The sequence below is a fragment of the Ruditapes philippinarum genome, unplaced genomic scaffold, assembly GCF_026571515.1.
Source record: "Ruditapes philippinarum isolate M1 unplaced genomic scaffold, ASM2657151v2 ctg1386_1_1_1_1, whole genome shotgun sequence".
Taxonomy (NCBI): domain Eukaryota; kingdom Metazoa; phylum Mollusca; class Bivalvia; order Venerida; family Veneridae; genus Ruditapes; species Ruditapes philippinarum.
In genome coordinates, this window is record NW_026862840.1 from 140,576 (window position 1) to 155,703 (window position 15,128).

The window sequence follows — 15,128 nt, forward strand, 5'->3', positions numbered from 1 at the left end:
TCAGGGAGGTGGTGGTGATGGTGACTCTGATGACGATGGTATGGATGATGACGACAGCCTCTCAGACTGGAACCTAAGTATGAACACCTAGTAATATACCTACTCTTTATGTAACATTTCGAAACTAATTGTGTGTCAAACACTTCCTTTCTTGAAATTTAGCATTTTCCTGTTTATAGAAATTAATTAAAATATCGGTGATCAATGATGCAGGACTCCTACATGAATTATGGGCAAGCTTGGCTTAATACTGATAAAAAATGACAAGTCAACAGCTATTTAGACAGTTGCCTAGTAAAACTTTGAAGAATTCTGCCCAGTAAAATTTTCTACATACGTAAGCATGCTTAGAAAATAAAGAATGGAGTACATTTTGAATCATTTTACTTGCCTGATATGAGATAAGAAACTCGATGACAGCTTTTGTATTTTGGTTTGTTTTGTCTGTATAACTGTACAGATTTTCAAAACATCTCCTTTCTCATTAAAGAGTCATACAGATATACAATGTAAATGGAAGTAATCAAAACAATTAAATAATTAATGTACTATTGCCATTTACCATGTGATTAAAGTATAATTTTATAACCTTGATTTTAGGAAAGTGTTCTGCAGCAGCTTTAGATGTCCTTGCTAACGTATTTCGAGAGGACATCTTGCCTATACTGCTGCCTATTCTCAAAGAAATCCTCTTCCATTCCAACTGGGAGATCAAAGAATCCGGTATCTTGGTCTTGGGTGCCATCGCTGAAGGCTGCATGAATGGAATGATTCCACATTTACCGGAACTAATACCGTATCTGATTGGCTGCTTGTCTGACAAGAAGGCTCTTGTGCGATCAATTACATGCTGGACATTGAGTAGATACGCACACTGGGTGGTTGGTCAGCCACATGATATGTACCTGAAACCTCTTATGACAGAGGTTAGTTGTGCTGTTTTTGTGTGTGTGACATTTTAGTGATAATAGCATACTTTATACAGTTTAAATAGACATGTGATACCATAGTATATTCTAATGCCTAGCCTTACAACTTATTGAGATATTAGAATATTGGCTTACAGCTTTGAGGTAACATTGTTCAAGAAAAGTTATTTTATTAGCCCATGCCCTGAAAATTTGCAATTTCATTATGTATATATTGGTGCTTTTGCAAATAGCTTCACGACTTTGCACAAATAATAGTTCTTACATAGGTTTGTTATAGGAGTAATATTTAAAGTTTGTGGTAAACAAATTTCACTCTAGTTCATTTATTTGCAGTTACTTAAGAGAGTATTAGACGCCAACAAGCGTGTCCAAGAGGCAGCCTGCTCAGCTTTTGCTACTTTGGAAGAGGAGGCTTGCACTGAGCTTGTACCTTATCTAGGATTCATTTTAGAAACATTAGTCTTTGCATTTAGCAAATACCAGGTAATTTACAGTTTCTTTTTATGCAGATGCACTGCCTTTGATAATTGAAAATTTCTGCTGAAAATGATTTAAAAATTTCTGCTGAAAATGAATGCGCATAGTTGATGGCTCATATGGAAAGTTAGAACTATATTCTGTCCTGAAAGTTGTTACTGTATATGCTTGTATTTTGCTATATGATGATTCCTATTGCACATGAACAAGATGATTGTTTGCTGTGTATTCGTACTGTCTGAATGGGCAAAATTAGTCAGCAATCATATTACATTACATCTTTTAAATGTATTTCTTTTTTTTTCGTACTCAATTTTTTTTTCTGTTACATTTAATGCTATTTTCTCAGTTAATCTCGTCCTTAACTTTTAAGATTTTACATGGATTTGTTTTCGGATTTTATATAACATATTTAATTGTTGTTTTATTTTCAGCATAAGAACCTGCTGATTTTGTATGATGCCATAGGAACCTTGGCAGATTCTGTTGGTCACCATCTAAACAAACCTGTAAGTTCATCTCCTGTAAAATACTGTCATATGTCTTATTACTGTGATATTGGGTCTTATCAATTCTACTTAAACTTGTGTACAGTATTCAATTTAGTCTGTGATATATCATTTATGAAAAGTTACTTGAAAATTAGTAATGAAAATAAATGATACAGTTAAATTTCTTAAAATATGTTAACTTTTTGTGCCCCCACTTTAGGGGTTACCCTTGTTGCTAAATATTTGTATGTTACTTCCTAAACAAGGTAATACTGCAGCATATGTTTATGTTATGTTTATATGAAGTGTATGACACCACATCAAATACATTCAAGACTGCATACAAAGTCACATCAACAGCACAGGTATGGTGTGATAAAAGTATGAAAATGACAACTTTTGTGTGATCATATATGTAATGAGGGTTTTAAATGATATATGTTTTGTTTCGTGTTATAGGAGTATGTGAGTAGACTTATGCCACCACTGATTGACAAATGGAATGTTCTCAAAGATGAAGACAAGGATCTCTTTCCTTTACTAGAGGTAATCTTTATATATCTACTACATCAAACATCATTGGTTTTATGTGAAGAGTCTTCCGTTTAAGTAGAATATGATGTTGAGTTTTAATTTCCCAGACATTATTTAATACCATTTTCCACTAAGTTGGCACTAACAACTTAATGTTGCAATGGAATTAGGCCAGGAATATCCTTTTTGACTTTCATAAATGGTGGGAATGAAATAAGAAAAGACTGTATCAATTATTTCAGACCTTAATAAAATCTGCACATTTTCTGCTCTCTAGCATAAATCACAGATATAAGCCAGCAGTTTCTTTTAAATTTCACTGTGTAGATAACTGCAGGAGATATAAAATACTTGCTTAAAATTAAATTATCAAATGTATAAATGTGCCGAGTTATGTTTCTTTACTGATGTTAAAGTGAATCAATTGTTTTATATTACAGTGTTTGTCTAGTGTAGCGACAGCGTTACAGTCTGGTTTTCTACCATATTGTGAACCAGTCTATAGAAGATGTGTTTCCCTGGTGGAGCAAACTCTTAGTCAAAACTTGGTGAGTTGTTAGATGTACATTGCCAGAGATATTTCAGAACCTTGTGTGACATGTTCCATCTATCAGTCATTCTTGTTTACATACAGTGATTTTTCTCACTTAATTGGGAAGAGGCCTTAGCCACTTGATTTTGGGGAAAATTATCGCTAAAATTGCTAATTTGGGAAGTAAAAAAGCAGGTTTAAGTTCAGATTTTTGGGAAAACTGCATGATTTTAAAGAAAATTTCAATTGGGAAGAGGCCTTTTATCAGAGTCTGTTATATAAGCAGGAAAATCACTGACATAAAATTCAACTTCCAAACTTCACATTATACCTATTTTGCATTATAATGTGACAGCCTATGTAATTATAATTGAGATCTAAGCTGACTAATGCTGTGGGCATCGAGTCTCGTTCTCTGTCAAAAATAGAACATTCTAAGAGAAGGTTGTGATTATAACAGCTTGATGATGAGAAATGAACTCTCTCTTTCTGAGACTGTAGGAGGACACTTTCTTCACTGAATAGCTGTTTTATATAAAACGAAATGTAGATCTGGTACAGTTGACTCTCGGTAACTCGAAATCCAAGGGACTGGGCATTTTACTTCGAGAGAAACGGAATTCGAGTAACGTGGATTTTGACTTATTGAGAGTAAACTGTAAAGTGATGTAAACAAAATCTTTGATGTTTTTAGATATGTTGTGCAGGTAACCTTTGATTTTGCTGAATTTGCAAGAGTGACTTCATTTTATAAATTGTTTATGTATCTGATTTCAAATAAAATACCCCTTGTTTATCTCGTAAGGGATGTATAATTCTCTTGTGAGGAGGTTATCTAGCTTTCTTATGAAAAATTGATGGGTGTATGGCAGTCATTAAAATTATTTTTGCTTTACTGGAAAAGCCGAAAAGTTGCCACATAACCATTTTAAAGTTGGCACTACCTAAAATTATCCAGTTGGCAAAGATATGAAATGCCAATTGTACTTTCAACTTTAAAATTTCTGTTATAGGCCAGTATGCAGAACCCAGAACAGTTTGATCCCCCAGACAAGGACTTTATGATTGTAGCACTTGATCTCTTAAGCGGACTCGCCGAGGGCTTGAATCAACATATAGAGAGTTTAGTGTCGGATAGTAATATCTTAAAACTACTCTACCAGTGCATGCAAGTAAGTGAATACAGATTAAATCATATGTACTAGCTTACTAATTTATATGGGTAATTTAAATGTTGGTATACAAGTATATAAAGTTAGATGTAGCTCAAATTAAAAGAGCGTAATGTTTGTTATCCTCATGTTATTATTATCATCTTCTTCAGTAATTGCCTCGCTCTTCATAGAGCATAATCACAATGAAACTAAAACTGTGTACCAGTATTAAGTGACAACATTGTAGGTTGTTTGTTTGTAAGATAATCATTTTGTATGATGATAAAAACTGCACATGATTATATATGAATGTTAGCAGTGTATTCGTACTGTCTGATGAAATGATTGTTACACATGTTTTAACTCTTGACTTGCTGATGACAACTGAACCTGCCCATACAAACAGTGCAGACCAAGAGCAGTTGTCATGGTCTGCACTGTTAGCTATTTAAATTTTGAAATTTTCCATAAAGATGATGAATGGTTTTGTCCTGATTGTCAGCATGGTATGGGTGATGTACACTTTTCATTTTAGATGTAACGTAAACCAACCACATATCCCTTCTTGTTTACTCTTTTTGAATTTTATGCATATAGCGCGTCATTCAATCTTTGTCAAAATCTTCCTAAATCTTGCGTTAAGAATTTTCAATTTTCTGTGTTAGTTGTATTAATTTTGTTCATTTTCTTACAGGACCCTATGCCAGAAGTAAGACAGAGTTCATTTGCTTTGCTAGGGGATCTAACTAAAGCCTGCTTTCAACATGTTAAACAGTGTATAGGTATAATGTTATATTCTGTTTATCTGTTCAGCTATTATCATTTAGCTTTCATATTCTCAGAATTGACCTTTAAATGGGACATTGAGGGTTGAGCTTTAATGGGGATTTTATTCTTATGTGGAGTTTCATGGGGATTTTTTATATACACATAGATATACATTAAGAGTTTTAGTCTTTTAAACATCAAGAGTTAAGGGGGGGGGGGGGGTAGTTAATATTTGAAAGAATTACATTTAAGAAATTTAGCATGTTAACTTAATTTGGACTTAAATTGCATTTGATATTGTTGAGCTGCTATTTTCTACCATAAAACTGTGTTTATCTGCTTCAATGTACTGTAAAATAATGGTAAATGTTTTCTGATACTTCAGGTGACTTTATGCCTATACTAGGCCATAATTTAAACCCGGAATACATATCTGTGTGCAATAATGCTACTTGGGCTATAGGAGAAATATCTATAAAAATGGGTAAGTACTTATGTAACTTACTTAAGTTAAACATTGGTTTTCCACTGTTAGTTGGCTCTGATTTTGGGAATAAATATCACTAAAATAACTAATTTGGGAAGTGAAAAAGGTGGTGTATGTTCACCAATTTGGGAAAACTGCATGATTTTAAAAGAAAATTTCCCATTGGGTGGGTAGGTCTGTTATATATAGATATATATAGTGAAAAATTACTGGTTAAAGTATAGTTAACTAAATTGTTTTAAACTTCTATGTATGGTGTCTGCTGTTTCGAATATAACCATTTGACTAATTTAAGTCTTCATGTAGTATATAGGATTTCAATGCTTGAAATTGAGTAAATACTCATTAGTAAATTTACTATACTGCAGAATCTGTAATGTGGGGGGAGCGGTGGCCTAGTGGTTAAGGTGTCTGCCTCTCAACCCAGAGATCATGGGTTCGAGCCCTACTCGGGTCACGACCATGTTTCTTCATATGACACCAGTACTGGTTGGTTCCAGGAAGCGGACTCAAAAGTGATTAATATAAGTTACAAGAACTTGCTTTTGCAATCGAGCTTTAATTAATATGTTTAAACCAAACCTGTAATGTTTTAAATACATTTATTGTTTATTCAGGAGCTGATATGAAGGAGTATATACCAGTTGTGATAGGAAATCTTATAGAAATTATTAACAGACCTAATACACCCAAAACACTACTAGAAAATACAGGTAAGTCATGCACATCTGTCCACATTAAAATCTTTAAATCTTCAAATTAGGATAAAGAAATAAGCATTTTGACATCTTATGAACAAAAGATAAATTGAAAAGGGGCTGTTATTGTAGAATTTACATAGATTCACGTTTTAAATGTCATTATGTGTTTAAAAAAGAATAACTTTTGTGTTTAGCACAGGATAAAGTTTTTAAAAAAAGAAACAACAAAAAATGGCACGATTCTTTGGTGGCTGACATTACAAAAATTCTAGTTTTTTGTATGAAACAAAGAGTATATGCAGTTATCACTTGTATGATTTATGTTTGTCATTTAGCATGATGCTCCTGTTGTCTACAATCATTTTTGTTTTATTGCTGTTTTGGTCATGTTGTCACAGGGCTTTTTTTTTTGCGTGAAGAGACGGCTAAACATGGATTTCTTTTCCAATTTTTAAATCTCAGGTTCTCAGAACATTTACCACAAAAAAATTAAATCTCCAATAAAAGAAATATTATCCAATACATACATTTGAATGATGTTGATTTTTAAAATTGTTTGAAACTTCTTTGATTTTTTAAAGAAATTTATTATTTTGTTGGATTTCTATTTTAAGAGATTTCAGTTTATAGTCATCTAATCTTTTCTGCAAAATGCTCAAAATTTTCATTGAAAATCCCAGTTTTATTAGATTGGCAAGTGTATTTTTATGGAAAAAAAAACACAAAAAAACAAATATATAATATTACAGAAAAAAAGCTCTGTGAAACCCTTTGTAGGAGAAAAGGTGTATATGAATTTGTTATACAACTGGTGTTAACACGATAGTGTATGTACAATGTATTACATATGATAGTTCTATGTTGTAACTCAAAATGGTTTTTATACATACAGATAATATGCCGGGAACTTCTATATGAATATGTGAATGTCCTTATTCTACCTTTTGTGTAACATGCATTGTTTTATTTTGTAGGGAAACTTTTATATGTATACACATACTGAATGTAAATTGATTTTTGTGATTGAATGATCGCTTATTTCGTTATGTTTATTCTTTGTTGTTTCTCCCTTTTTATATCTGCCCTATTGAACATGGTCGCTGCTGTCAACGAAAAAAATACGTATGGAAATCTAGCAATTACGATTGGTCGCCTTGGTCTAGTGTGTCCTGCCGAAGTAGCGCCTAATTTACAGCAATTTATTCGTCAGTGGTCTGTACTTATTTTGATATATTTTTCTTTTCAATTTTTCAATTTATTCTGTTTTTCGGTTGATTTAACATAACAGTGGATGCTTCAAGTATTTGTATTTTCTGCTTTGTATCTTTTGTTTATACTTTGTGATATGGTCAAGCTACATTACCCCCTTCTTTTGTTGTTATATGGTCTGGGAACAGTGTTATCTGTAGAAATTTTCTGACCTTTGTTTTTCTAGTTGCAAAGTATTTAAGAAAGTACCCTGTAGTCATTTTATTCCATACACATGAAATTTCGTTTGCCATGCATGTCATAACATTGGATGATTCAGCATTTTGTAACAAAGATAAGAAATATCCTGCATCATACTGTCAGTGTTTAAAAAAATGACTAGAAAAATATAGAAAATACAGCCCAATTCATGGAGTCCTCAATAACTATTTTTCGCTATGGAGGCAAGAAACTTGTTCTCAAGTTAATTTGAGAATGTTGTAGGTGTTGACTCAAAATTAATGGAATATTTATGTAAAAATGAGCCTTTTTGAAGACATGCTGTTTATTTATTCAATAAGATAATAGATTAATTTGAAAAGACTACAGAACTTTATTAATTATCTTTATATAGTTTAAAAAAATACAAAAAAAATATATAAAAAATAAAAAACCCCATCCATGTTTTCTTAAAAGCCCCATTTAACGGTACTTTAAATACAAAACTGTACAGTTGGCTGTTAGAATTATTTGCTGTCTACAATGTCACTCAGAGTATTTTTAGTAGACAAATCCCAAATACAAAGCCAGACTGATTTACTCATCAAAATCAGTTGAGGAAATAATAATGGTTGACCTTATTGATACTAGTGGGGAAAAGATACATTTTTTTAAAGGAATCTACATATTATCTTTTATAGAAAAAAAATATCGGAAGTCAGTATGGAATAATTAATTTGCATTTTAAGCATTGGTTCTGTTTAAATGAAGTAGGAAAGGCAAGGTTCTGTTGTCTTGAAATGAAGTAGAAAAATCAAAGATATATTTTTGTTAGGATTGCAGATTAATAATTATTGAAGCATCCACTTTTATATTATCAAATCTTAATAAGTTGGTCTGTTTTTGCTGGTAATTTTATGTTTGCTAAATTTGTACATATTTTACAACAAAAGTTAGATTTTTGCTAACAAATACACATGGCAGTGAGATAGTTTATTCTGAATGATGCCTTTAAATTGTTTCTATAAAATTTATGTGTAAATTAATAGTATTAAAAATGACAGGTCCGGTTTGATACTGATACTTTAGGAATTTGCATTTCAGTCTGTTAGATAAAAAAATTTTTTATGGCCAGTAATAAATCACTTTGTTTATATTCTTTTTTTCTGGTCCGTTAACTCTTGAATTTCTTAACTTAATCTAACCGGCTTCCATTTTTAGCTCACCTGTCACAAAGTGACAGGGTGAGCTTTTACAAAAGATCGCTTTTCATCCGGCGTCCGTCCGTCCGTAAACTTTTACTTTAAATGACATCTCCTCATAAACCACTAAGCCAATTTCATCCAAACTTCCCAGAAATGTTCCTTTGGTGGTCACCTTTAAAAATTGTTCAAAGAATTTAATTCCATGCACAACTCTGGAGAAAAAACTTTAAATTTCTTCTTTTAAAAAAAACACAAAGAGCTAGAGCTTAGATATTTGGCATGAAACATCTTCTAGTGAGTGTCTACCAATTTTGTTCAAATAAAAGCCCTGGGGTCATTGATTTTCCCTATATGTATATAGTAAAAACATAAAAAATCTTCTTTTAAAAAACCCAAAGAGCTAGAGCTTAGATATTTGGCATGAAACATCTAGTGAGTGTCTACCAAGTTTGTTCAAATAAAAGCCCTGGGGTTAAAATTGGCCCCGCCCCAGGGGGTCATTGATTCTCCCTTTATGCATATAGTAAAAACTTAAAAAATCTTCTTTTAAAGAACCCAAAGAGCTAGAGCTAAGATATTTAGCATGAAACATGTTCTAATGGTTGTCTACCAAGTTGAATTTCCTTATATGTGTAAAGCAAAAACTTAAAAATCTTCTTTGAAAAAACCCAAATAGCTAGAGTTTAGATATTAAGCATGAAACATCTTCTAGTGAGTGTCTACAAAGTTTGTTCTCATAAAAGCCTTGGGGTTAAAATTGGCCCCGCCCGGGGCTCATTGATTTTCCTTATTTGTGTAAAGCAAAAACTTAAAAATCTTTTTGAAAAAACCCAAATAGCTAGAGTTTATATATCAAGCATGAAACATCTTCTAGTGAGTGTCTACAAAGTTTGTTCAAATAAAAGCCCTGGGGTTTAAAATGGCCCAGCTCCAGGGACCTATATACAGGTGAGCGACCTCAGGGCCATCATGGCCCTCTTGTTTGAAAATAGTCCCATTATTAATTTTTTGGATATCAAAGTATAGAGTTACTTGGCCAACAGTATAGATCGTGGTAATACTGGATGCTGTCTCTATACTGGTGGCAAAGGCTAATCACTGAGTTTCAGCAGAGCAAGAGAAAATATTTGTTTTGGTCATTGTATATGTAGATTTAATCAACCACAAGTCCCTGTTCAATGGAAATCTTACATATGATGCTCATTTTGATGATTGTTTTAAGTAGTTAATCGGAAACTGATTTCTTAATGGTTAAATCAAGAGTACATGACCCTTTACCTGCTGGAACCAACAGTGATTAACCTTTGCCACCAGTATAGAACCGGGCCAGCCTGCACATCTGTTCAGATTGACCAGGCTCCATATTTTTGGTAGGCTAACTAGCTCAAATTTTGTATTTTGATACTAAAATTCCTCAAACTTTTAATGGACTGTTCCAAATTCTAATCGGGGCAAATCCAGATCACATAAATTAAGAATATTGAGAATTAAAGGTATGCAATGTGTATTTGTTAATAAAAAACATTATTTATCTTTGCACCTTGTAAAAATAAGATATATACAAATTTAATATAAGTCATTCGTAAAATCCATTTATTTGAAGGAAATGTATACATATATGAAAAATGTAAATATTCAAGCATGTACATTGTACTTTGTAAGCCACATTCTGTACAAGTTTTGTGGTGTCGCACATGTGGTAATTCAAATGTTGTGAAGAAAAATCGTATGTTACAGTAGAAGAAATAATTGTAACAAGGTCAAAACTGCTGACAAGTTCTTTAGCACAACTGTTTCAACCGAAAACTTATAAAGATTTTTGAATCCTGTATTTAGATAAAACCACTTTGAATTTTAAGGCAATTTGCATTTAATATCTACTATTTTAAAGAGTATCTTCTTATTTCTAATTAAAGCTCATTTTATATTTGATGCCATTTAATACTTGTTTAAGTGATTTCACTGAGCTTGCTATTGAAATAACTGCAATTTTGTTAAAAATTGGCCCAGAACTCTATACAATTAAAATTAATATTATTATTTAAAAATCTTGTAAATGATGGGAAGAATTAATTGCAAATTAACAAAAAACATGTTCCCTTTTCTATCTTCCATGTATTTAAAGTATCAAAACAAAGTTGATTAACTGATAGCTCATTATGTTGATGTAGATATTCCAAAATTATATTTTGAAACTGCAGTGATAGGTTACTTCCTTTGAGAGAAGCACTAATCTTATATTCCTGTATGTGTAGTTTCGCATGTATTTACATATTAAAAAAATGAAATTTTATTGACAGGTGTACGTCACTACGTAATATACGGGACAATGAGGAGAAGGACTCGGCTTTCCGTGGAGTGTGTCACATGATCAGCGTAAACCCAGGAGGTGTCGTACAGGACTTTATATTTTTCTGCGATGCTGTTGCCTCTTGGGTACATCCCAAACAAGACCTCAAAGAAATGTTCTACAAGGTATTTTATCCCTTTAAGTGCTATCAGCAAATCTAAGAGACGTGGGACTAGCTTAGAGTCGAGGCCTGCCCTGTATGTCCATGCAGTCGGTCTCGGACCAGACTTTACACTATTGGCCTGTCACATTCTAATATCCACTGAATTATAAATTATTTTATATGAATTACCGGTCTAAAGCCTATTAAACAACAAATACAATTTGTTTTAATACCTCGTTTTTCTTAACCAAATACCTTTGTTTCTGATTATTTGTTATTGACTTGTTTCTTTTATTAAATTGCCCATTTCAAGGAAATAGACGATGTAGAACACTTAAATACTTAGTAAAGTTTAATGTTTTATGTTAAATTTTCAGATCTTGCATGGATTCAAGGATCAGGTTGGAGAAGAGAATTGGAAGAAATTTTCAGATCAATTCCCAGTACCTCTACGAGAGCGGCTTGCTGTCCAATATGGGGTGTGACCCCTTCTTATATAATGGTAGGTTTGTAATACAAGATTTATTTTTGGAGTTTGATAAGTAAAGTTATTAGATGTTCAATACTTGACAGGCTATTTGTAAAAGGTCCTGAATGAGATTGTGGGTTAATTCCCCAGTTGGTAAATATCTATTGGCATGATAAAACACATGTCTTTCTTTCCTGGTACATGACAGAAATAGTTTGACATGCATGATGCACCTTGGTCCAGAAAATCATTGCATCTTTAAAGTTAGTGGTTGAGTTTTGTGGGATAAATGGAATTGAATACAGTAATGATATATATAATGAAATCATAATGATGGCAAAGTGTTTTTCAAATTGATAAGATATGTTGAAAATAATTTTCTTTCTTTTGTACTTTTATCTTTTATGAAATTTTCTGTGTAACACATTTTCTTTTTCTTTGTTTCAGGTCTTGGGGTATTTCTGGGCATCCTCTTAATTGGGCGGGAGGCGGGAGGGTTTCACTCCAGTAAAGCCTACATTGGGTCCTAGAGGGTCGGTCATCGCGTAGGGAGGGCGGGAGGGAGCAGAGGGAAGGGCCTCTGTTGCTACTTAGCTCCAAGGGATAAGGCGGTATTCTCGCGGAACCGTCATTACTTAACTTCGCGCATGGGTGGGACGCGTCACAGGGTGGGAACCATTTTTTTTTACCATCATAAACTGAGAATCATCCGTTGGCTCACTCTTCACTGAGGAGGAATGAATGGTTAAGAAAAGACCTATAATATGAAAGAGAAAGCCTCGTTCACATATGAAAAATAAAGACTTTTTACTCCAGAGATAATATATATACAGTTCTTACAGTTACAAGAGAATCTGACAGCTTTGGATACAATACATTGAACAGCTTTGGATAAAAAGTATTAACTGGAAATAGATAAAAACGGGCTTGAATCGATAAGCTTGCATAATTTTTTTTCAAACGTCATTTCAGAATAATAGTCTCTTTGAATAAGTCATTTTTGTACCATTTTCCTTAGGAGATAATTCGTTGATGTGACTTCGCGCTTGGGAGGTTCACGCGAGGGTTCTTTCTTACTTAATAAGATAAAACATGTTCACGCGATGGGTTAATCCGCGATTTTTTTTTTTAATGGGAAATAATTTTGGGACATTAAGGGTCAGGGTTAAAGTTCACATCAGTTAAGTATCTTCTTTGAAAATGGTTTTTTGTTGTACAATGGATACATTTGTGTAAAATCTTTGAGTTTACTTGAGAGTAATTTGAAAGTTGCCATATGACCTGAACATTGTGACGGTGACTTGAAAACAAAACTCAAAAAAATAAACAAAGTGATGTAGAATTATTTAAAACGGAATATTGTTAAACTTGTCAGCAATCAAATTATGTTGATGCAAGAGTAAATTACTTTAATGTAATAGCATTTGGCTGAACTCGAATGTCAATATTTGTTAAGAATTTTAACTTCATTAATCTCATTTTGCACTCCACCAGTTTTCTGACGATATAGATAATAAATGTATCCATAGTGCTCAACTCATGTATAGGAAAATCTTATGTAGCTCACTTGTACATTTCTACAGTACATGTATGTTTGTATTGCTGTCTATTATACCAATACACATGTATGTACACATATATACCCAGCTTCGAGTTATACTATAATGCCTCAGAAAAAAAAAAATTGTATGTTCTACAATTATCTTGTTCTTTGAAAGGATTGTTTTTTGACAGATGGTATTGATATATTATGTTTCATTGAACTATTTTACACTCGTACCTGTTTTTTTTTCCTGTCAACTTTTCAAAAGAAATCCGTATAAAGCCTTTTTCCAACTTGATGCATTTTGTAAAGGATATGTCAACATTATCATTTGACATGTACAAGGTTATTTGAAGATTTTGTTTGATATGATATGAGAAAATATGAATTTGAAATAATACTAATTCTTACCAGTACCATGTTTACATGTTTTGTAAAGTGGGGTGTTTTTAGTTATCGCACCTTTCAACTTAAGAATCTGTCTATAATATTGTATTGTACTACCATACCATATTATTCCATTCAACATGTACATGTATATACTTCAGTTGTTTGCCTTTGGTTTTATTCTGTGACCATGCAAACAGTAACAAAGATAATAAATATTCAAAGTTAAAAAACAAAAAGCCAATTGTTATTATCAGTAATTCAGTTTTTTCAATACAGTTTCGCTTACTGCTCTCCCTGTATACCATGTGACGTCTATGTTGAGGTTCCATTTCTTATTGTACGCAACGCGAGATGTGGTGCGACCACTTGCCATGTTAACATGGGGTGGTGAGAGGCGCAGTGGTCAGCACGTTTGAGTTTTCCTTGTTCTTTATAGGACAAGCAAGTCTTGTATCTTTGTTGGTGGTTCACATTTTTTTTTTCCGTGCAAATTTTATATGATATTGTATGAATTGATTTAATTGAGATTAAGGACAGAGGTGTAAGTAAATAGGAATTTGTACTTGTTGTGTTGTGTTTTTTTTTTAATTGTTAAAAGTTATTTGCAGTTTTCTTTTGTACTGATGGCACTTTTATATTAAAAAATCTCGACTTAAAAAAAAAGATTTGTATTATTTTTGAAAAAAAAAATTAAAATATTTCAGAATCACAAGTCTAAAAGCAGTATAGATTTTTTCAAGTTTTTAATGTATCTTATGTATATAATTTGACAAAGGGTTGGCTTTATTTATAGATTTTATACTGGTTTGTTCTCTGAGCTCCAACATTTCGATCATAATTTTATCACACAAGAACTGATGACCTTTAATTGCTGTCTTTCTTTAATGGACTTCACCATCTTCCATTTTTGGAACTGTCCATTTTCAACTTTGGGGAAGAAAAATTAATTTTGTCAATGAAAATAGGTTAAGTCTAGATGATGCATCACGGACATTCAATGATACTATAAAAAGGTACATTGTTTTATCACACACCCGTGCCGATTTGCGACTCCGTAAATATGGTATTTTGCACGGCCGTGCATATATTTTGACGTGACGTCATTAGCGTTATACAAACATAGTGTAAAGACGCGCTAAATGTTAGCGTTATACTATAGACGCGTCAATGAAAAATGACTTATTTCACTTTAAACGGTCTTTATTTTGGGTATGTGATAAATAGAATATTAAATTCGTGTAAATTCATTACTGAATTTATTGCACTCGTTGAATAAAATAATATTATGCTCGCCAGAGGCTCGCATAATATAATTTTATTCAACTCGTGCAATAAATTCAGTAATGAATTTACACTCATTCAATATCCTCTATATACTGAATTTTAATAATTTCTCCAATTTATTTTACTTCTTTATCTTCAATTCTTTCTTTTAATTTTCAAAGTTACTTTTGCGATTATTTCGGTATTAATTAAGTGAAAGAAGTTCTGTTGTTTGAAGTAAAAGAGAAATGGGAGTTATTTCATTAAGATTAATTTCATCTTTAACAATAAAAAGTGCATTTAAGTGAAATATGCTGGTGGG

The 15,128-nt window shown here is 32.4% G+C and overlaps 1 protein-coding gene across 1 annotated transcript in view; it reads left to right on the forward strand.

Annotated features, from left to right (window-relative positions):
• Positions 1–14,524, forward strand: part of LOC132720370 (transportin-1-like) — a 28,154-nt gene extending 13,630 nt beyond the window's left edge. Inside the window, exons 9-22 of the mRNA XM_060704498.1 lie at positions 5–77; positions 601–926; positions 1,266–1,415; positions 1,844–1,918; positions 2,360–2,446; positions 2,875–2,982; positions 3,980–4,138; positions 4,815–4,902; positions 5,274–5,372; positions 5,993–6,088; positions 7,213–7,288; positions 10,989–11,163; positions 11,519–11,643; positions 12,058–14,524. Of these exons, the coding sequence (XP_060560481.1) occupies positions 5–77; positions 601–926; positions 1,266–1,415; positions 1,844–1,918; positions 2,360–2,446; positions 2,875–2,982; positions 3,980–4,138; positions 4,815–4,902; positions 5,274–5,372; positions 5,993–6,088; positions 7,213–7,288; positions 10,989–11,163; positions 11,519–11,626 (1,620 nt within the window). The 3' untranslated portion in view covers positions 11,627–11,643; positions 12,058–14,524. The remainder of the gene's footprint in view (positions 1–4; positions 78–600; positions 927–1,265; positions 1,416–1,843; positions 1,919–2,359; positions 2,447–2,874; positions 2,983–3,979; positions 4,139–4,814; positions 4,903–5,273; positions 5,373–5,992; positions 6,089–7,212; positions 7,289–10,988; positions 11,164–11,518; positions 11,644–12,057) is intronic.
• The last annotated feature ends 604 nt before the right edge of the window (positions 14,525–15,128 follow it).